Below are 24,620 nucleotides of genomic sequence, written 5' to 3'. Positions count from 1 at the left end.
GGAGGCGAGAAGCACCTCCACCCAGTACAGGCTTTATTCCTGGCCACAGAGTGACAAAGGCACTCTTCCCCTTGTGGCCAGCAACTCGTCTGGTTGTGGCAGGCCGGCAGAAATTGGTCAGCCTAGCCCTAGGAGTCGGACTGGTATTCAGGGGGCATCTCTAAGATGCCCTCTGGCTGTATTTTACAATAAATCGCACACTGGAATCGGTGTGCATTTATTGTGCTGAGAGGTTTGATACCAAACTTCCCAGTTTTCAGTGTAGCCATTATGAAACTGTGGAGTTTGTGTTTGACAAACTCCCAGACCATATACTCTTATGGCTACCTTGGACTTAAAAATGTCTAAGTCTTTGCTTAGACACTGTAGGGGCTTAGTGCTCATACACATATGCTCTCACCTGTGGTATAGTGCACCCTGCCTTAGGGTTGTAAGGCCTGCTAGAGGGGTGACTTACCTATGCCACAGGCAGTGTGAGGTTGGCATGGTACTCTCAGGGGAGTGCCATGTTGACTTAGTCACTTTCTCCCCACCAGCACCCACAAGCTGTGAGGCAAGGCAGTGTGCATGTGCTGAGTGAGGGGACCCAGGGAGGCATAATACATGCTGGAGCCCTTAGAGACCTTCCCTGGCATCAGGGCCCTTGGTACCAGGGGTACCATTTACAAGGGACTTATCTGAGTGCCAGGGCTGTGCCAATTGTGGAAGCAAAGGTACTGTTTTGGGAAAGAACGCTGGGGCCTGGTTAGCAGGGTCCCAGCACACTTTCAATCATAACTTGCTTCAGCAAAAGGCAAAAAGTCAGGGGGTAACCATGCCAAGGAGGCATTTCCTTACACTTTGTTTGCTACCGTCAATCCAAACACATTAATTCTATTAAAGCTGCTGTCCAAGACATTGTCTGCCACTTGCTTCATCGACAAAAAGCCAAATTAGCTTACACCTCCATTCGCTTACATCTCACAGCCATATCTGCATACTTACAAAATAGACAACATACAACTTTAGGATTTCAATGCTCAAAGCATTCATGGAAGGCCTTAAACTGGTAAATCCACCAAGAGTTCCTCCTGTGTCATCATTGAACCTCAATATTGTCTTTACCAGACTCATGGGTCCTCCTTTTGAGCCATTTCACTCATGTTCGCTTCATGGAAACTTGCTTTTTTAGTTATTAAATCTCTCAGACGTGTGAGTGAGCTCCAGGCATTAACAATTAAAGAACCATTCTTCCAGATTCCTAGGGACATGATGGTTCTATGCACTAATCCAGAGTTCCTCCCTAAAGTTATCTTTCAATTCCATATTAATCAATTCATTGAGTTACTTGTCTTCTTTCCACAACCTGACTCAGTTGCCAAAAGAGCCCTTCACATTTTAGACGTTAAACATGCATTAGTGTTCTACACTGACAAAACTAAAGAGTTTACAGAACCCAAGAGTTAGTTACTAAAGAGTTTACCGCTGATCAGATTAGGCAGGTGACTGCTGTAGACAGGCAGCACTACTACGGACAAGAGAAGCAGAGAAACATTTATCAAGGCAGTATTCATCTTTAATACTTAATTAAAGGTTGGTAGTAAAATAATTCTTTCTTTACATGTATGTTAGGGCATGGGAAGATGGTATAAAAGAAAATAAATGTCAGCACCTCATAATGAGATGTGAAGTCTTGTATAATTTGTGAAGTACTTGCTGTTAGCAAGGTGGTTTCGTTTACCTTTCTTTGTGGTGGGATGTTTAGGATCTTTTAAAGGACTGTGAGAAATGTATTGAGCTGATTCTCATTCCCTTTGTAATTCCTAGCAGTTAAATTATGTTATGGCTCTCATTCTGAGAATACTGAATGCTGCTGGTGGTGATTTTACCAGAGCACAGATCCACAGCAGAACACGAAATATGAACTCCTAAAATTACTTTGGAGCATCCAGCTACATCACGTTGCCAGTGGATGTTTTATGCATCTGGATAAACATCATCTTCCAGGCTGTCTATAGTATTTTATCCTCACCATTGAGTGCTGGTGCGGGCATTGATTATGCCCATTGTTGTGGAGCTTGTGCTGAGACTCCCTTTTTGTCTGAATGCCAGGATTATTCCTTTTACAATTTGCAATCTATCTGGCGCACATTACTGATGAGGCAAGACATATCTGCATTTTGTAGGACAGGTATTTATTATTTGAATTCCAGTCATAATATTGGAAAGCTGGAAACCTGTTTTTAAAAAAGAGTAGACAAAGGTATGATCAAGTACAAGCAAGCAAAAAGCTTCTCCCAGATTTTTGTTTTTTCTGCGCTCTTTTTCCTACTGTCCCTCTTGAGAAAAGTTACTGAGGAACCAGATGTTTCTTTGATTCTAGCTACTGCTACATCATAATTGAAAAGTCATCAACTGTTCTCAACCAAACAGGTCATCCTTCTAGTCTCCAATAGCCTTAAGTGACTCAAGTATGCAACAAGACCATACTGATGAATAAAGCCAAGGAAAATTATGAAAGTTTAAAGTGGTGCCTCGTGCTATTCAGTAATTGTTTTCTTATTTGTAGTTATGATTAATAAAAGTATTCAAACGCCCTATAAAAAATAACATTTATAAATCTTTGTTCTTATTCACCAGAACTAGAAGCTCTTTTCTTCCACGATAAGTCATTGCTCATACTCTCTTTCTGCAGGTGGTTGGCTATACGATTGGAGTACGTTGGAAACTTCATTGTCTTGTTTGCTGCTCTTTTCGCTGTGATTGCTAGGCACAGCCTCAGTGCTGGCTTAGTTGGACTTTCAGTCTCATATGCACTCCAGGTAATAATGAAATTTCTTGGCTTTTAGGTTTGACCATTATACATCAAATGTTGCATGTACGGTCTGGGTGTGCCGGTTGTCTTCTATATCATGCTGGAATACCCACGAAAAACACAGATTTTGACACAGTTGGTGGAGATTGTAAATCTAGACAGAAAAGATGTACCTAACTTTTTGAAGTGCCCAATCGTGCCACTGGCTTCTAATCTAAATGTAGCTGAATTGAGGACGTATTCTGGATCACACCTATTTGTATCAGTGACTCCAATGTCAAATTCATCTAATAACAAACATATGCTTTGAAACATATTAGGATGGTACCTCTTTTGACATAGGAGGTGTTGTCTTCATTATTTTACAGTCTGCAGCAGATTTGCTTAGTTGTAGTCTTCAAAGCTTGTACTGTATCATGGAGGAGCTCTTCAAGATTGCAGGAATCATACCCAAGGGCTTGCAGACCATCTGTCATCTGATTCCTTGTCAATCATTTGAATTTGCCTATTCAAGTGAGTCAAGTGTGCCTTGATTACCTTATCAGTGTCCTTTGTTACTGGGTAGTTGAACTGACTCTCCATTTTGATTTCTCTTTTTTCAGTTTCCAAAGACACAAGTAGTCTCCTTAAACCCTCTTCCAGTTCTGCTGAACTGAAATCCAGTTTTTAGCATTCTCGTTTTCTAAGATTTAACTTGTATGTAAATGAGATAATTTCCTCTAAATAAGTTAATTACAAGCAGGCTAATAAAGCAGAGGGTACAACCACTGACTTTCAAAGATGCCATTGCTATCAGAGAGGGTAAACTCATTGGCAGATGCTGAACTATTGCTCGTTGTCCCACTGTTTCCTGAAATTGTGGACTAATTTGCACTGCACCTTATGGATGGAAAAAGAGGTGGATTGTTGTGCAAGACATAACTTATTCTGACGACTGGAAGACAATAAACAAGGCTTCCTGAAGCTCTGTGTGTAAGATGGTATAAATACCAAAAGTCCTGCATGTACAGGAAGTCTGGAAAATGAAATAGACATAAATGCAGATTCTCATTGTCTGGCTTGTGGAGCAGCAGAGATTCATTTTGGCATATTCACTAGCAAACCTGCAGTGATCAGGCCTCCAAAAATCATAAAATTGTTACTAGACCCGCAGGTCGAGTAACTTGAATAATCTACTCCACCTAACCTGTAATGTACTTGATCTGAAAAACGGGTCTCAAATTGTTTGATCCTAGGGAAATATTTTATTTACTGAGTTGCCATTTCCTTCATTCTCACATATGAGTGCTCCTTCAAATATGTGAGTTCAGCATTTCTGCTGTACAAAAACACTTGTTTGATCAAATGGACTAAACCTTTGCTCCATGTATAATAAGAATCTAACCCATATATAGGGTACAAATGATCCATGACATGTCTTAATTTACTAGTAGCATTGCGATCAGGGCAGAAGTATTTCCTAGTTTGTTTAAACACCAGATTTTAATAAATATATGTTCGATGGCATCTGTTGCTGCAGATACACATGTTGTGCATAGTCCGCCATCTGTTGTTGGGTCTGAGTGTTACAAGTTGTTTTTCTTCGAAGAAGTCTTTCGAGTCACGAGACCGAGGGACTCCTCCTCTTTGCTTCCATTGCGCATGGGCGTCGGCTCCATCTTAGATTGTTTTTTTTCCGCCCTCGGGTTCGGACGTGTTCCTTTTCGCTCCGGGTTTCGGGACGGAAAGATAGTCAAAACTTCGAAAAATTACGTCGATATTGTTTCGCTCGGGATTGGGATAGTTAGAATCAACACCGAATCGTGAAGAGCTCCGGTAGCCCTTCGGGGTAATTTCGATCTCCCGTCGGGGCCTGGTCGGCCCGACCGCGTGTAACATCGACACCGATGGAACGGACCCCGTTCCGATTCTGTCCTAAATGCCACAATAAATATCCATATACGGACCAACATTTGGTCTGTAACTTGTGCCTGACACCCGAGCACAAAGAAGAAACTTGTGAGGCCTGTCGTGCGTTCCGGTCCCAAAAAACGCTCCGTGACCGTCGAGCCAGAAGATTACAGATGGCGTCCACGCCGACAGAACACCGAGAGTTCGAGGAACAAGGAGAAGAGGAGGAAGCCTTCTCCATCCATGAATCGGACTCGGATGAATTCGACGTCGAGGAAACTGTGAGTAAGACGTCGAAAAGCACACAGCACAAGAAAACAGACAAGGCCCAGGGGACGCCACTGCCAACTGGCCATGGCTCAACCCATAAAGGTGACCGTCCATCGGCACCGAAAAAGGCCGAACTGGTGCCCAGATCGTCCGACTCGGGTCGAGACACAGGCACGCAACATTCTCGGGACCGAGAAAGTGTTGCCGAAAAAGATCGACGCCGAGAAAGCGGAGCCGACGCTGCTCGATGCAGAGACAGCGGCACCGAGGATGATCGACGCCGAGAAGGCTCGACTCCGAAAAAGAAGAGATTCGCCTCGGAGCCGAAAACAAAAAAAGACACAGTTTCGGTGCCAAAACAACCAGCAACCGAACCCACTACCTGCTCATATTCAGAGGAACATTCATTGTCCTCTCAAATGCGTAAACACAGGTTTAAAGAGGAGTTACAAACTACTGATGTAGACCATACACAAAAGAGGATCTTCATCCAGAGTGGAACAGGGAAGATTAGCACTCTTCCACCAATCAGGAGAAAAAGGAGACTAGAGTTCCAAACTGAACAACTAACACCACAAGCAAAGATGGCAAAGAAAGCAACTCCGCCACCCTCTCCTCCACCTGTAACTCAGATATCACCGGCACAAACTCCGTCACATTCGCCGGCTCACACCACCATGAGCCAAGATGACCAAGATGCTTGGGACCTATACGACGCCCCAGTGTCAGACAATAGCCCAGAGTCATACCCTACCAAGCCCTCACCACCCGAGGACAGCACAGCGTATGCGCAGGTGGTAGCTAGGGCAGCAGAATTCCACAACGTGTCTTTACACACAGAACCTGTCGAGGATGACTTCCTTTTTAACACCCTCTCCTCCACCCATAGCAACTACCAAAGTCTGCCTATGCTTCCAGGAATGTTAAGGCACGCGAAGCAAATCTTCAAAGACCCTGTCAAGAGTAGAGCGATCACTCCAAGGGTAGAGAAAAAATATAAAGCACCTCCCACAGACCCTGCTTTTATCACCTCTCAACTGCCACCAGACTCAGTCGTGGTAGGAGCAGCTCGCAAAAGAGCCAATTCACACACATCGGGCGATGCACCACCCCCGGATAAGGAAAGCCGAAAATTCGACGCAGCTGGGAAAAGGGTCGCTGTACAAGCTGCAAGCCAGTGGCGTATCGCAAACTCTCAGGCGCTCCTAGCGCGTTATGACAGAGCCCATTGGGACGAGATGCAGCATCTCATCGAGCATCTACCCAAAGAATTTCAGAAGCGGGCAAAACAAGTGGTTGAGGAGGGACAAAACATCTCCAATAACCAAATACGCTCCTCTATGGATGCAGCGGACACAGCTGCAAGAACAATAAACACTGCAGTAACCATCAGAAGGCACGCATGGTTACGCACATCTGGCTTTAAGCCAGAAATACAGCTAGCAGTACTCAATATGCCGTTCAACGAACAACAATTGTTCGGACCAGAGGTTGACACGGCGATTGAGAAGCTGAAAAAGGACACTGACACAGCCAAGGCCATGGGCGCGCTCTACTCCCCGCAGAGCAGAGGCACTTTCGGCACCTTCCGTAAAACAACCTTCAGAGGGTGGTTTCGGGGTCAGGCCACACAAGCCAGCACCTCACAATCAACACCGTCTACCTACCAGGGACAGTACCAAAGGGGAGGTTTTCGGGGCCAGTACAGAGGGGGACAATTCCCGAGAAACCGGGGGAAATTTCAAAGCCCCAAAACCCCAACAACCAAACAGTGACTTACAAGTCACTCAACCCCTCCACATAACACCAGTGGGGGGAAGACTAAGTCAGTTTTATCAATCGTGGGTGGATATAACAACAGACACTTGGGTCTTAGCAATTATCCAACATGGTTATTGCATAGAATTTCTACAGATCCCTCCAAATATCCCACCAAAAACACAAAAAATGTCAAAACAACACTTAGACCTCCTAGAAATAGAAGTTCAAGCACTACTGCAAAAAGAAGCAATAGAACTGGTACCATGTACAGAAATAAACACAGGAGTCTATTCACTGTACTTTCTAATACCCAAAAAGGACAAAACACTGAGGCCAATCTTAGATCTCAGAATACTAAACACCTACATCAAATCAGACCACTTTCACATGGTCACGCTACAGGAGGTGTTACCACTGCTAAAGCAACAAGATTACATGACAACCTTAGATCTCAAAGACGCGTATTTCCACATACCGATACACCCTTCGCACAGGAAATACCTAAGGTTTGTATTCAAGGGAATACACTATCAATTCAAAGTCTTACCGTTCGGTATAACAACCGCACCAAGAGTATTTACCAAATGCCTAGCAGTAGTGGCCGCACACATCAGAAGGCAGCAAATACACGTATTCCCGTATCTAGACGATTGGCTAATCAAGACCAACTCGCTAACAAAGTGTTCACAACACACAGAATATGTCATACAAACCCTCTACAAACTCGGGTTCTCCCTCAACTACAAAAAATCACACATTGTGCCGTGCAAAATACAGCACTACTTAGGAGCGGTAATCAACACAACAAAAGGATTAGCCACTCCGAGTCCACAAAGGGTTCAAAATTTTCACAAGGTCATACAGGCCATGTATCCAACACTAAAGATACAGGCAAAAGTGGTTTTAAAACTCCTAGGCATGATGTCCTCATGCATAGCCATTGTCCCAAACGCAAGACTGCACATGAGGCCCTTACAACAGTGCCTAGCATCACAATGGTCACATGCACAGGGTCACCTTCTAGATCTGGTGTTGATAGACCGCCAAACATACATCTCGCTTCTATGGTGGAACAGTACAAATTTAAACAAAGGGCGGCCGTTCCAAGACCCAGTGCCACAATACGTAATAACAACAGATGCTTCCATGACAGGGTGGGGAGCACACCTCGATCACCACAGCATCCAAGGACAATGGGACGTACATCAAACAAAACTGCATATAAATCACCTCGAATTACTAGCAGTATTCCTGGCGCTAAAAGCATTTCAACCCATCATAACTCACAAATACGTTCTTGTCAAAACAGACAACATGACAACAATGTATTACCTAAACAAGCAAGGGGGAACACACTCGACACAGCTATGTCTCCTAGCACAAAAGATATGGCAATGGGCAATTCACAACCACATTCGCCTAATAGCACAGTTTAATTCAGGGATCCAAAATCAACTAGCAGACAATCTCTCTCGAGATCACCAACAGGTCCACGAATGGGAGATTCACCACCAAATTCTAAACACTTACTTCAAAATTTGGGGTACACCGCAGATAGACCTATTCGCAACAAAAGAGAACGCGAAATGCCAAAACTTCGCATCCAGGTACCCACACAGACAGTCTCAAGGCAATGCCCTATGGATGAACTGGTCAGGGAAATTTGCATACGCTTTTCCCCCTCTCCCTCTCCTTCCATATCTAGTAAACAAATTGAGTCAAAACAAACTCAAACTCATATTAATAGCACCAACATGGGCCAGACAACCTTGGTACACAACACTACTAGACCTGTCAGTAGTACCACACGTCAAGTTACTCAACAGGCCAGATCTGTTAACACAACACAAACAGCAGATCAGGCATCCAAACCCAGCATCGCTCAATCTAGCAATCTGGCTCCTGAAATCCTAGAATTCGGACATTTAAACCTCACTCAAGAATGTATGGAAGTCCTAAAACAAGCTAGAAGACCATCCACTAGACACTGCTATGCAAGCAAATGGAAAAGGTTTGTTTGCTACTGCCATAATAATCAAGTTCATCCATTACACGCATCCCCGAAAGATGTAGTGGGATACTTACAAAAGTCAAATCTAGCCTTCTCTTCCATTAAAATACACCTTGCAGCAATATCTGCATACCTGCAGATTACCCATTCAACTTCACTGTTTAGGATACCCGTCATTAAAGCATTTATGGAGGGCCTAAGAAGAATCATACCACCAAGAACACCACCTGTTCCTTCATGGAACCTTAACATCGTCTTGACAAGACTCATGGGACCACCTTTTGAACCCATGCATTCTTGTGAAATACAATTCTGAACCTGGAAAGTTGCATTTCTCATTGCCATCACATCTCTAAGAAGAGTAAGTGAAATTCAGGCATTTACAATACAAGAACCTTTTATCCAAATACACAAAAATAAGGTTGTACTAAGAACCAATCCTAAATTCCTACCAAAGGTTATTTCACCGTTCCACCTAAATCAAACGGTAGAGTTACCAGTGTTCTTCCCACAGCCAGACTCAGTAGCTGAAAGGGCACTACATACATTAGATGTCAAAAGAGCACTAATGTACTACATCGACAGAACAAAGGAGGTTAGGAAAACAAAACAACTGTTTATTGCATTTCAAAAACCTCATACAGGAAACCCAATATCAAAACAAGGTATAGCCAGATGGATAGTTAAGTGCATCCAAACCTGCTATCTTAAAGCAAAGAGACAACTGCCCATTACACCAAGGGCACACTCAACCAGAAAAAAAGGCGCTACCATGGCATTCCTAGGAAATATTCCAATGCACGAAATATGTAAGGCAGCCACATGGTCCACGCCTCACACATTTACTAAACACTACTGTGTAGACGTGCTATCCGCACAACAGGCCACAGTAGGTCAAGCCGTACTGAGAACTTTGTTTCAGACTACTTCCACTCCTACAGGCTGAGCCACCGCTTTTGGGGAGATAACTGCTTACTAGTCTATGCACAACATGTGTATCTGCAGCAACAGATGCCATCGAACTGAAAATGTCACTTACCCAGTGTACATCTGTTCGTGGCATTGGTCGCTGCAGATTCACATGTGCCCACCCGCCTCCCCGGGAGCCTGTAGCCGTTGGAAGTTATCTTCAACATTTGTACATTTGTGTATATATATATTACTTAACCTTAATTTGTACATACTTATTCATTCCATTGCATGGGCACTATTACTAACACACACAACTCCTACCTCACCCTCTGCGGGGAAAACAATCTAAGATGGAGCTGACGCCCATGCGCAATGGAAGCAAAGAGGAGGAGTCCCTCGGTCTCGTGACTCAAAAGACTTCTTCGAAGAAAAACAACTTGTAACACTCCGACCCAACACCAGATGGCGGACTATGCACAACATGTGAATCTGCAGCGACCAATGCCACGAACAGATGTACACTGGGTAAGTGACATTTTCATACTAAAGCATGATGTGGTAGAACACTGTCATTTACAGACAGTGCATTTCCAAGAAATGTCCACAAACCTTCTCACTAACTTGCAGTTTTTCTGATAAAACTGTGTAGTGTATGAATAATCTGTGATAACAGGGATTCAGGAAACATATGTTCGATGGCATCTGTCGCTGTAGATACGCATGTTTTGCATAGCTCGCCATCTGGTGTTGGGCCGGAGTGTTACAAGTTGTTTTTCTTCGAAGAAGTCTTTCGAGTCACGGGACCGAGTGACTCCTCCTTTTGTCTCCATTGCGCATGGGCGTCGACTCCATCTTCGATTGTTTTTTTTCCGCCATCGGGTTCGGACGTGTTCCTGTCGCTCCGAGTTTCGGAACGGAAAGATAGCTAATTTCGGAAGATTTTCGTCGGTATTGTTGCGTTCGGGATCGGCGTAGTTAGATTCAACACCGCGTCTAAGATCGAAGAGCTCCGGTGCCCTTCGGGGTAATTTTTTCGATCCCCCGTCGGGGCCTGGTCGGCCCGACCGTGTGCAGAAGAACGCCGATGGAACGGACCCCGTTCCGTTTCTGTCCCAAATGCCACAATAAATACCCCTATACAGACCAACACTTGGTCTGCAACCTGTGCCTGTCACCTGAGCACAGTTAAGACACCTGCGAGGCCTGTCGTGCGTTCCGGTCCCGAAAAACACTCCGAGACCGTCGAGCCAGAAGACTTCAGATGGCGTCCGCGCCGACAGCCCACCGGGAGTTCGAGGAACAAGAAGAGGAGGGAACCTTTTCGATCCAAGAATCGGACTCCGAAGGATTCGACGATACACAAACCGTGAGTAAGACGTCGAAAACCACTCAGAAGAAGATTTACAAGGCCCAGGGGACGCCACTGCCACCAGGCCATGGCTCGACCCATAAATTCGGTGACCGACCGTCTGCACCGAAAAAGGCCCAAACAGTGCCGAGATCGTCCGACTCCGGTCGAGACACCGGCACGCAGCCTTCTCGGGACCGAGAAAGTGCTGGAGACAAGCATCGACACCGAGATGCCGGTGTAGACACGTCTCGACGCCGAGACAGTGGCACCGAAGAAGATCGACGCCGAGAGGTTTCGGCCCCGAAAAAGAAAAAAGTCACCTCGGAGCCGAAAAAAGATGCAGACAGGGTTTCGGTGCCAAAACAAACTGCAACCGACCCAGTTTCAGGCTCTTATACAGAAGAGCACTCGCTAACCTCCCAAATGCAAAAGCATAGGTTTGAGGAAGAGCTACACTCAACTGATGTAGACCATACGCAAAAGCGTATTTTCATACAGCAGGGGACAGGAAAAATAAGCACCCTTCCCCCTATTAGAAGAAAGAGAAGATTGGAGTTCCAAACTGAACAAACACCACAAACAAAAGTGGTGAAAAAAGTTACCCCACCACCCTCTCCTCCACCTGTGATTAACGTCTCACCAGCACAAACTCCATCACATTCCCCAGCTCACACCACCATGAGCCAGGGTGACCAAGATCAAGACGCATGGGACTTATACGACGCCCCAGTGTCAGATAACAGTCCGGAGGCATACCCTACGAAGCCATCTCCACCAGAGGACAGCACTGCGTATTCTCAAGTGGTGGCTAGAGCAGCACAATTTCACAATGTAAGCCTCCACTCAGAACAGGTCGAGGATGACTTTTTATTCAACACACTCTCCTCCACCCACAGCTCCTACCAAAGCCTGCCTATGCTCCCTGGTATACTCCGGCACGCGAAAGAAATCTTTAAGGAGCCGGTCAAAAGTAGGGCAATCACACCAAGAGTGGAAAAAAAGTATAAGGCGCCTCCTACAGACCCGGTTTTCATCACTACACAGCTGTCACCAGACTCTGTCGTTGTAGGAGCAGCTAGGAAAAGGGCCAACTCCCACACATCTGGAGATGCACCACCCCCAGATAAAGAAAGCCGCAAGTTCGATGCAGCTGGTAAGAGAGTCGCAGCACAAGCTGCAAACCAGTGGCGCATCGCTAACTCCCAGGCACTACTTGCGCGCTATGACAGAGCCCATTGGGATGAGATGCAACATCTCATTGACCATCTGCCCAAGGACCTACAAAATAGGGCAAAACAAGTGGTTGAGGAGGGACAGACCATTTCCAACAACCAAATCCGCTCCTCCATGGACGCTGCAGATACAGCTGCACGGACAATTAATACATCTGTAACTATCAGAAGGCATGCATGGCTCCGAACGTCTGGATTTAAACCAGAGATTCAGCAAGCAGTTCTCAATATGCCTTTTAACGAAAAAGAACTGTTCGGTCCAGAAGTGGACACAGCGATTGAGAAACTCAAAAAAGACACGGACACTGCTAAAGCCATGGGCGCACTCTACTCCCCGCAGAGCAGGGGGAATTACAGCACATTCCGTAAAACACCCTTTAGAGGGGGGTTTCGGGGTCAGAGCACACAAGCCAGCACCTCACAGGCAACACCGTCCAGTTACCAGGGACAGTACAGAGGAGGTTTTCGGGGACAATATAGAGGAGGGCAATTCCCTAGGAATAGAGGAAAATTTCAAAGCCCCAAAACCCCTACTACTAAGCAGTGACTCACATGTCACTCACCCCCTCCACACAACACCAGTGGGGGGAAGAATAAGTCATTATTACAAAGCATGGGAGGAAATCACTACAGACACTTGGGTTCTAGCAATTATCCAACATGGTTATTGCATAGAATTTCTACAATTCCTGCCAAACCTACCACCAAAAGCACAAAATTTGACAAAACATCATTCCAATCTCCTGGAGATAGAAGTGCAGGCACTATTGCAAAAGAATGCAATCGAATTAGTGCCAAACACACAAATAAACACAGGAGTTTACTCACTGTACTTTCTGATACCAAAGAAGGACAAAACGCTGAGACCAATCCTAGACCTCAGAATAGTGAACACATTCATCAAATCAGACCACTTTCATATGGTCACACTACAAGAAGTATTACCATTGCTAAAACTACACGACTACATGACAACTTTAGACCTCAAGGACGCGTATTTCCATATACCAATACACCCATCGCACAGGAAATACCTAAGGTTTGTATTCAAAGGAATACATTACCAATTCAAGGTACTGCCTTTCGGATTAACAACCGCACCAAGAGTCTTTACCAAATGTCTAGCAGTAGTCGCTGCACACATCAGAAGGCAGCAAATACATGTGTTCCCATATCTAGACGACTGGCTAATCAAGGCCCATTCGTTAATAGAGTGCTCAAATCACACAAATCGGATCATACAAACCCTCTTCAAACTAGGGTTCACCGTCAACTTCACGAAATCCAACATTCTGCCGTGCAAGGTACAACAATACCTAGGAGCCATAATAGAGACAACAAAAGGAGTAGCCACTCCAAGTCCCCAAAGAATTCAAAATTTCAACACCATCATACAACGCATGTATCCAACACAAAAGATACAAGCAAAGATGATATTACAACTCCTAGGCATGATGTCTTCATGCATAGCCATTGTCCCAAACGCAAGACTGCACATGAGGCCCTTACAACAGTGCCTAGCATCACAGTGGTCTCAAGCACAGGGTCATCTTCTAGATCTGGTGTTAATAGACCGCCAAACTTACCTCTCGCTTCTGTGGTGGAACAACATAAATTTAAACAAAGGGCGGCCTTTCCAAGACCCAGTGCCACAATACGTAATAACAACAGATGCTTCCATGACAGGGTGGGGAGCACACCTCGATCAACACAGCATACAAGGACAATGGAACGTACATCAAACAAAACTGCATATAAATCACCTAGAACTTCTAGCAGTTTTTCAAGCACTAAAAGCTTTCCAACCAATAATAGTTCACAAATACATTCTCGTCAAGACAGACAACATGACAACAATGTATTATCTAAACAAGCAAGGGGGGACACACTCCACGCAGTTAAGCCTGCTAGCACAAAAAATTTGGCGTTGGGCAATTCACAACCAAATTCGCCTAATAGCACAATTTATACCAGGGATCCAAAATCAACTCGCAGACAATCTCTCTCGAGATCACCAACAGGTCCACGAATGGGAAATTCACCCCCAAATTCTGAACACCTATTTCAAACTCTGGGGAACACCTCAAATAGACTTGTTTGCGACGAAGGAGAACGCAAAATGCCAAAACTTCGCATCCAGATACCCACACAAACAGTCCCAAGGCAATGCCCTATGGATGAACTGGTCAGGGATATTTGCTTACGCTTTTCCTCCTCTCCCTCTCCTTCCTTACCTGGTAAACAAACTCAGTCAAAACAAACTCAAACTCATATTAATAGCACCAACTTGGGCAAGGCAACCTTGGTACACAACGCTGCTAGACCTATCAGTAGTACCCCACATCAAATTGCCCAACAGGCCAGATCTGTTGACACAACACAATCAAAAGATCAGACACCCAGATTCAGCATCGCTGAATCTAGCAATCTGGCTCCTGAAATCCTAGAATTCGGGCACTTACAACTTACCCAAGAATGTATGGAAGTCATAAAGCAAGCCAGAAGGCCATCCACCAGGCACTGCTATGCAAGTAAATGGAAGAGGTTTGTTTGCTACTGCCATATTAATCACATACAACCATTACACACAACTCCAGAACATGTAGTGGGTTACTTGCTTCACTTACAAAAATCTAACCTGGCTTTCTCTTCCATTAAAATACACCTTGCAGCAATATCTGCATACCTGCAGACTACCTATTCAACTTCCCTATATAAGATACCAGTCATTAAAGCATTCATGGAGGGCCTTAGGAGAATTATACCACCAAGAACACCACCTGTTCCTTCATGGAACCTAAATGTTGTCCTAACTAGACTTATGGGTCCACCTTTTGAACCCATGCACTCCTGCGAAATACAGTTCCTAACCTGGAAGGTTGCATTTCTCATCGCCATTACTTCCCTAAGAAGAGTAAGCGAGATTCAGGCGTTTACAATACAAGAACCTTTTATACAACTACACAAGAATAAGGTCGTCCTAAGGACTAATCCTAAATTTTTGCCAAAGGTTATTTCACCGTTCCATCTAAATCAAACAGTGGAACTTCCAGTGTTCTTTCCACAACCAGATACCGTAGCTGAAAGGGCACTACATACATTAGATGTCAAAAGAGCATTAATGTATTACATTGACAGAACAAAGAACATCAGAAAGACTAAACAACTATTTATTGCATTTCAAAAACCTCATGCAGGAAACCCAATATCAAAACAAGGTATAGCCAGATGGATAGTTAAATGCATCCAAATCTGCTACCTTAAAGCTAAACGACAGCTGCCCATTACACCAAGGGCACACTCAACCAGAAAGAAAGGTGCTACCATGGCCTTTCTAGGAAACATCCCAATGCAAGAAATATGTAAGACAGCCACATGGTCTACGCCTCACACATTCACCAAGCACTACTGTGTAGACGTGTTATCAGCACAACAAGCCACAGTAGGTCAAGCCGTATTAAGAACATTATTTCAAACTACTTCCACTCCTACAGGCTGAGCCACCGCTTTTGGGGAGATAACTGCTTACTAGTCTATGCAAAACATGCGTATCTACAGCGACAGATGCCATCGAACTGAAAATGTCACTTACCCAGTGTACATCTGTTCGTGGCATCAGTCGCTGTAGATTCGCATGTGGCCACCCGCCTCCCCGGGAGCCTGTAGCAGTTTGGAAGTTACCTTCAACTATTTGTATATGTATCATCTCAACCTTAAATAGGTACATACTTAGTCACTCCATTGCATGGGCACTATTACTACAATTCAACTCCTACCTCACCCTCTGCAGGGAAAAACAATCGAAGATGGAGTCGACGCCCATGCGCAATGGAGACAAAAGGAGGAGTCACTCGGTCCCGTGACTCGAAAGACTTCTTCGAAGAAAAACAACTTGTAACACTCCGGCCCAACACCAGATGGCGAGCTATGCAAAACATGCGAATCTACAGCGACTGATGCCACGAACAGATGTACACTGGGTAAGTGACATTTTCATTATCGTTTGCACATCACCAAGTAAAGTGTTCTTATTTGTTTTGATCCTATTAAATATTTTTTTAAATATTTTTTTCATCACACTGAAGAACATAAAATGGTCTTTCACCGCGACTGACGCATTTTGCAATGTTTGAGCAGTTGACTTAGTTATTTAAATGCTGTGTGCTAGAAAAAGCAACACAGCCTTTCATTTCACCCATTTTACAGTAGGTCAGACAGACCACCTTACAAAATCCTGGAACTCTGCAGCCAGAATAGAAAAGGGCAAATTGACTTTTGACCCGTCTCTAAACACAGAGCAAATGTAACAAGATTAAAGGTGTCTTTTTCACTTTGACTGAACTGAAACCTGTTCTTTGTCAATTCGCAGGAAAGGGCAAATAGGTCCTAAAAATAGCTCAGCCTGATAAAAAATGACTTGCCATAGTGAGTGAGAGAGTAGATTTTTTAAGGCCTGGTGATCACAAGTCATTCTAGTCCATTGGTGTGCCAAGGGCTGCCCTTTTCAGTCAGGAGAAACCTGGCACTCCAGAAACCTTCTTGACTCTGGCTTGGTGTATAGTCCAAATATCTGTAATATCCCAATCTTAAGGGTGTGCACCCCCATGAAAACATTTGGCTCCTAAAGATATGAATTGCAAGTGGATGTCATAATGTGTGCGGCATTACTGGTGACACTATAGTAGTAAATGACAGCACTCATGTAGAACACAGCCCAATATCCACCACTTACGGACAGTGAGATTAGACTTTATATTTACTTTGTTCAACTGATTCTGGCCTTATTATTTCAAGGCAGGCTAGTGTTGATGTGTTGCCCATTATTATTGTTATTGCCATTGTTATTTCACTTCCAACATACAAAATTCTAAAGACTTAACAAAGAAACTCTTTAGTACACTGAACAAGTTAGTAAGCCCACCCGAGAAAAACCAGGACCAAGGCACTCAAGAGCTCTGTAACAAATTAGTGGGGTTCTTTCAAGCTAAAGTGAGGGCTGTTTTCAACGCTTTTGTGACCTACTAACTTCAAACCTTGAGCTTTCAAGATGAACATGGTCTACATGGAAATCGGGCTATTATAGACATTTTTTACAGCACTAACTATGCACCATGTATTACATTTAATCAAATCTACCAAGTCCGGTTCTGCTTTGTATACTTGCCCCCAAAAGATTCTCCATCTTGCTCCGAAGGTCTTCAGTCTGCCCCTGACTAATATCTTTAACCCCCTGGTCGCCACAGACCTAATGGTTACGTCCTTGGCTTCAGCGCTGAGGTGCCAAGGACGTAACAGTTATGTCCTGCGACTGGCTCATGGGGGAGTTATGAGATGCCAGAGAATTATTTTTAAAAATAGTGGGGTGGTGGCTACCAACCAGTATGGTCATGGTTATGCCCCCACCCCAACTGAAGGGGGTAACAGTCTTTCAGCTCTCCCCCAGGACACTAAAAGATCTTCTTCCCATGGCAACCAAGAGGATATTTGATTATTTGGGGGTTTGATTTTACTTTGGGCCATGAGAGCGGGGCTTACTCTCAAAATCATCCTACTTGGAATGGTGAGGGCTGCACTTTTTGGACTTTGAGACGCTGCCATGTAGAAAAATCTACTAGACCTAGACACATCTCAGAATTAAACATCTGAGTGAGTCCAGGGTGGTGTGCTTCACATGAACCCGCACCATTTTCTTACCCACAATGCCCTGCAAACCTCGAACTTTGCTTGAAATCACACATTTTTCCTACATTTCTGTGATGGAACCTTCCGGAATCTGTAGGAATACACGAAATTCCTACCACCCAGCATTGTCGCAACTATACCTGTAAAAATTATTCCCCGCTTGTGAGCCTTTTTTCCCCAAACTGCCCTTTTGGACCCGCTTTGGTTCCCCCTCAATATCGACATGTTTTTGGCTCTTCCCTGTCATAGGCATTTGGCCCAACTACACAAGTGCGGTATCTTTAATCAGGAGACTGAGGAGAACGTTGGGTGGTAGGAAATGTGTGCCGGTGCGGTGATTCCACACAGAAATGTGGTGAAAATTATTATTTTTAGCTAAATTTGAGGTTTGCTGAGGATTCTGGGTAGGAAAACAGTGGTGGATCCACGCAAGTCACACCTTGCTGGATTCCCTCGGGTGTGTAGTTTTCAGAAATGTCTGGGTTTGGTAGGTTTCCCTAGATGGCTGCTGAGCCCAGGACCAAAAACGCAGGTACGCCCATCCCCTCTTGCCAAAACACGTAGTTTTGTATTTGATAATTTTGATTTGTCCACCTAGTGTTTTGGGGCATTTCCTGTCACGGGCAGTAGGGCTGCCCACACAGGTGAGGTACTATTTTTATCGGGAGACTTGGGGGGAATGCTGGGTTGAAGGTAATGTGTGGCTCCTGTCAGATTGCAGAACTTTATATCACCGAAATGTGAGGAAAAAGTGTTTTTTTTTTTTTTTAAATTATTGTTTTGGGCCAAATGTTGAGGTTTGCAAAGGATTCTGGGTAACAGAATCTGGTGAGAGCCGCACAAGTCACCCCATCCCTCTTAGTTGTCTAGTTCTAAAAAAATGCACAGGTTTGGTAGTTTTCCCTAGGTGTACCGACTGAGCTAGAGGCCAAAATCCACAGCTAGGCATTTTCCAAAAAACACATCAGAATTCAATGTAAAAATGTGTCCATGTTGCGTTTCTTGTCGCGGGCATTAGGCCTACCCATGCAAGTGAGGTACCATTTTTATCGGGAGACCTGAGGGGGGGGGGGGGGGGGGCACAGAATAGAAGAGCAAGTGTTATTGCCCATCTTCTTTCTCTACATTTTTCCTTACAAATTTAAGACGGTGTGTGAAAAAGACGACTATTTGAGAAATGCCCTGTAATTCACATGGTAGTATGGAGACTCCGCAATTCAGAGATGTTCAAATAACCACTGCTTCTCAACACCTTATCTTGTGCCCATTTTGGAAATACAAAAGTTTCCTCGATACCTATTTTTCACTTTTTATATTTCACCAAATGAATTGCTGTATACTCCGTGTACAATGAAAACCCATTGTAAGGTGCAGCTCCTTTATTGGCTCTGGGTACCTAGGGTTCTTGATGAACCTACAAGCCCTATATATCCCTGCAACCAGAAGAGTCCAGCAGACGTAACAGTATATTGCTTTTCCAAATCTGACATTGCAGGAAAAAGTTAGAGAGTAAAACCTGGAGAGAAATGGCTGTTTTCTCAAAATTATTATTTCTGCTGTTATTTTCTGTAGGAAAACCTTGTAGGATTTACCCAAATGACCCCTTGCTGAATTCAGAATTTTGTCTACTTTTCAAAAATGTGTAAATGTATGTCCCAGTAAAATGCCAAAATTATGTTGAAAAATGTTGTTTTCGATTCAAGATAATGATTTTAGCACCGCAGATCCTTTGTTGATGACATTTTCAGGGAACAAAACACAAGCCGCCTTCTGCAGCCCTTTTTTCCCATTTTTTTAAACAAATGACATTTTCGCTGTTTTTTAGGTGATTTCTTGGTCTCCTCCAGGGGAACCTACAAACTCTGGGTACCTCTAGAATCCCTAGGATGTTGGGGGGGGGGGGGGGGGAGACACAAATTTGACTTGGGTAGCTTATGTGGACAAAACGTTATGAGGGCCTAAGTGCAAACTGCCCCAAATAACCAAAAAAAGGCCTGGCACCTGAGGGGGTAAAAGGCCTAGCAGCAAAGGGGTTAATGAGATTATCAATTCTGGGTATTTTCCAGCAGGATGGCAAAAAGCCTCCATTATCCCTATTATAAAGAAACCCTACCTTATTAGACAGCACCCAGTAGCTTCAGACCTATTTCCCGTTTGCTCTTCCCAGCAAAAATAGTGGAGAAGGCAAACAAGCTGGAATTACCATTATTTATAGATGCGCACAATCTTCCCGATGCCACTCAGTTTGGTTTCAAAGAAGGCCACAGTAGTGAAATTGCATTAATCATGGCTTCAGAAGAATCGAGGGTCATCTTGGATCAGGGAAGGAGAGCTGCTTTGATCCTGTTGGATCTTTCCACGGCCTTTGGTACGGTCAACCATGAGATCTTGTTTGACCTTCTCTTTAGTCTTGGTATCAGAGGCACAGCATTTTCCCTTTTAAGATCTTTTCTCTCTGACAGAGAACAATTTGTAGCCATGGGCGACTGTCTTAGATGTTTTTCAGCTGCCATGTGGTGTGCCACAGGGCTTTTCTTTGAGCCGTACTTTTAAATTTTTGTTACACAGTTGGCCAGGCTTATCAAATCTTTTGGGTTTACTGTTGTCTCTTATGCTGCTGATATCCAAATAGTGCTATCAATGTCTACTAATCTTAACGACACAGCTTCCCAGTTTAACAGGTGCATGAAATATGTAGATCTTTGGAAGAGAACAAATTGTCTAAAACTAAACTCTAGTACAATGGAGGTCCTTATACTGGAAAGTGAGGCATCCTTCTGGAAACCTTATTGGTGACCTTAAGATATATGACCCTTACCATCCCCCCTTGAAGAAAGTTAGAAATCTGGGCATCATTTTTGATAGCATGCTGACCTTTGTACATCAGGTAAATGCTTTGACCTCTGATGTTTTCTCCATTCTTAGGATCATCAGGAAAAATTGTCCTTTCATCCCAGTGGATCCCCAAACTTATGTGGTAATTGCTCTGGCCATATCCAAACAGGATTATTGCAATGGTGTTTCCCTTAATGCTAAACATAGTTATTTGCAAGTTGGAAATATTGAAAATGCCTCTGCTCACTTGCTATTGGGGATCCCGAAGATTAAATCCGCAACTTGTGTGCTAGATAAGCTTCACTGGCTTCCCATGAAGAAGCGTACAGAATTCAAGGCCCTTTGCATTACCTTTAAATAACCCAGAAAATCTGAGACAGGATTGTATGGTATATCCCGCCAAGAACTCTTTGGTCCACTTCAGCCAAATTTATGGTTCTCCCCAGGTTTAAAAAAGCCTCCTGGGGAGGCATACGTTTTATACTGGGGACTGCCAAACTGGAATTCCTTCCTCACGAACTGAGGGAAAGCCACAGTCTCCTGTCTTTCAGGAAATTTCTCAAAACCTGTCTTTTTACCCAATAATCTCTGTCTATGCCTCTTCCATCCAGCTGGTGGCAATCTGTCCTCTGATCAGTGGTAGTGCCTATATGTCTTCGGGTAGTAGAAGTGCTTTATAAATGTACAAATCACAATGACTCCTGCACAGACATAATAGGACAATCGCTTGTTGTATGACTATCAGTGCGCAGTACATGAACATATCCCCAGGCAGAATCTAAAAAGGAATCGCAAGAAAAAGAAAAATGTTGTTACTCATCCACGTTGCACAAAAGAAATGGCATAGTAGGGAATAGCATCTGAGTTGTCAGCTTTTGAGACATTGCTGAAATGAGTTATAATTACTTTTCCTTCTATTCTAACCCTAAGCAAATAGCCTCCTTTCAAGCGGCCATATTAAGTATTTTGGCCTGCATGGCTGACTTCTCTTACCAGTATTTTCTTCTTTGGACATCGTAGACCCATGTGCATGACAGCGTTATGCTGTCAGCTCTGGACCCTGTGGCTTAAGTCTTGGATCCACCAAAATCTGATGCCTCACAATAGTGCACTTGTCAACAAGTTGCCAATGACTTGTCACAGTACCTTCCTGGAAGATTTTCAAGTGTCACCTAGGGCACCCTTGATCATACCTGATTTTAGACATGGTCACAGAACTGAGGACTATTTAATTATCCTTTCCTCCTTTGCTAACGTGAAAGATGCCCCACTGCTTTACATAGTCTCCATTGACTTCACAACTGCATTCAATAAAGTGGAGAAATCAAGACTCTGGCAGACGTTTGCCAATTTGGGCATTTCTGAAAATCTGCTCATAGCATTAGGAGTCTCTATACCAGCACCTGGGTGCGGGTGAAAACATCAGCAGAGTTATAACCCATAAGATTTAGACCAACACCGGTGTTAATCAAGGGTGCATCTTAGCCTCACTTTTGTTCAACCTTTATATGGCGGATATAAATGATGCACTGGCTTCAGTCTGTGCTTTTCCTCCCAATTTTGTATGCACAGATATCCATTGCCTCCAATATGCAGATACTATTATTTGACCACACCGCAGTGGGGCTGAAGTGGTTGTTGGAGGCTCTTGCACTGTACTGCAAGGATATCAAACTAGCAGTCAACCACTCAAAAACAAAAATCATTGTATGTGGTGCCAGAAGCAACAACTCCTCCATTAAATTTGAGTTTGCCGTGAGCTATGCAGTTCTGGAGCAAGTCTCGAGCCTAAAGTATATGGGCATTCATTTTAATGAATGTGGGATGCATGTAACACAGCTCTCTGCTCTAAAAGAAACTGCATTGTCCATGACTAAAAGTAAAAAATAAAAAATAAAAATAACTGCCAAACAAGATGTGCAACCCAGGCTTTACATGGATTTGCAAAGTGATTGAGGCCAGGTTCATGCCAACTGTAACCTATGGCTCTCTTATATTTAACAATCAAATCGACTCATGGCTGGATAAGGGGCAAACTTGATGTTAAAAAAAAAAAAAAACATTTTTTTTTCCCTCTGTCTCCACCCCATCATCCCAAATCCAACTGGAATTTGATATAAGTAAACAACCAATTATCTTGAAAGCTTGCTTTTTGGGCTGCTATGCCAAACTGAAGTTGGCCCCCACCCCCGCCAAAGGAACCCTCAAAGAACTGAGTCTGCTTGGCATTCAAGAAAATAACTTTTGATGGGAATCCTATGCTAGAACTGCAATGGGACTTCTAGGAGTCTAAAGTATCTTTGAACAAAACCTGCCTACAAAGCCTACTTGCCAAATGTTAATTAAAAACTGAAGAAAAAAATCAAGGGAATATCACCTGCAAGAACTAACTCAAAAAGCCCACGCTGACCTTTTTGTGATCTTCTAACAAGACCAGGGAAGAGCTTCATACTTATCCAGCCCTGTGAAATTGGCACATAAAAAAGACCTTATGAGCCTGCAATCCGGATTAATTCCCCTGAAACTTTACAAATGTGGGCACCTAAAATGTTTTACAGAGCATGACAGTGCAATTCTAGAAAGGAATCACTGATGCATGTCATCTGCCTTTGCCCGACCTGAAGTCTAAGGTGCTACTGGTTAATGCTGATACTGAGGCGCTTGACTATCACTCACTGCAACAAACAAAGCTGTTACTGCATGCTTGAGGGGTGTTAACATGCAGCTTTCAACTCGGTGTATGAAATTTCTTAGGGACGTGCTCATGCTATTGATCCCTAGCTCTGTGGACAGTTAAGATGGAGCTGCTGACTTGAATTCAAACCAAAAATAGTTGTTGATCGGATCTCACTAAGCTGCTTTTCCTTGTTCCATAGTCCTGTTGCCACAGCCTGGCCAGGATCAGTAGGGACCAGGTATGGTAGGCCCCTTTCCTTACGCAGCCAGCACTTCATGTCCTGAATGGGAGTCCATTGGGCTTCCCACACCTTATGTCCAAAAAAGCTGCATAGAGACCGTAATCCACACGAGCATTGCTATTGCATTAGCTTAGCAATTGTGCCTTGTTTAGTTTGAGCGGGGACTTGGTGGGACAAGGTATAGTTGTTTTTATGTCTTCTTCTCCCGAGCGGCGTCTCACGCTGGCTACTGACAGATTCTGAGCCCACATATTTTTTTAGAATGAACTGAACTATTAGACACAAGCATTAGCTGATTAATTGTGATATTACCGGATTTTATCTTGTTTTTAATTGTCTGGTGTGTTTTATGGTATCCTGTTATGGTTTTAAATAACTTTAAACTATAAATGTACTTACTTGATCATATCTGATAGAGAGCATCTAGTTGCAGGTTGCTTACCTTAGACTTTCCCTGGGTGTCAGTCTGGATCTGGGTAGTTTTCTCGAGCAGTACCCCCTGAATGCCATTAGGTTGCATCGATCAGCTCCAGGTCTGTCATCTGCGCCGGATATGGTGTTGCAGGACCTATATAGGCACGACCCTGGCATGCTGACGTCAGTGCTTTCCTATCCACGCCAATGAGCGCTGATCAGAAGAGCTACCCCTCTGTCACTTTTTGACTTGTCTTTTTTTTTTTTACTTTTGTTGAAGCCTTTTTGAGTATTTCCACTCCTGGTGCATAAAGGGATGTTTTTGCTTAAGACCGGGTTCAAGCCCAGCAGATCCTGCCCTCGGGCGATGTCCATGAAGTATGTGCACCTCTTGTACCTTAGGTTTCTGGAGTGTGACCACAACCCAAAGTTGTGCTTAAAGTACCGGGCCATGAATCCAAAAGCTTTGAAGGAGCGGACCTAAAGCTCATGGCAGCCCGGGGCTCTGCTCCTTTTAAGTCCCAGTCTCGTCGAGAGGAAGGTCTCTGGA

General features: G+C 44.0%; 1 protein-coding gene across 3 annotated transcripts in view; it reads left to right on the top strand.

Moving 5' to 3' along the window:
• ABCC1 (ATP binding cassette subfamily C member 1 (ABCC1 blood group)) overlaps positions 1-24,620 on the top strand; it is an 872,430-nt gene that overhangs the window by 712,826 nt on the left and 134,984 nt on the right. For all 3 annotated transcript variants that reach the window (XM_069210194.1, XM_069210193.1, XM_069210195.1), the window contains one exon: positions 2,675-2,801. In XM_069210194.1, coding sequence (XP_069066295.1) covers positions 2,675-2,801 — 127 coding nt within the window. The remainder of the gene's footprint in view (positions 1-2,674; positions 2,802-24,620) is intronic.

The sequence above is a fragment of the Pleurodeles waltl genome, chromosome 10 (assembly GCF_031143425.1).
Source record: "Pleurodeles waltl isolate 20211129_DDA chromosome 10, aPleWal1.hap1.20221129, whole genome shotgun sequence".
NCBI classification, from domain to species: Eukaryota; Metazoa; Chordata; class Amphibia; order Caudata; family Salamandridae; genus Pleurodeles; species Pleurodeles waltl.
Note: the sequence above shows the minus strand (reverse complement) of the source record. Positions and strands in the feature narration are given on the sequence as shown.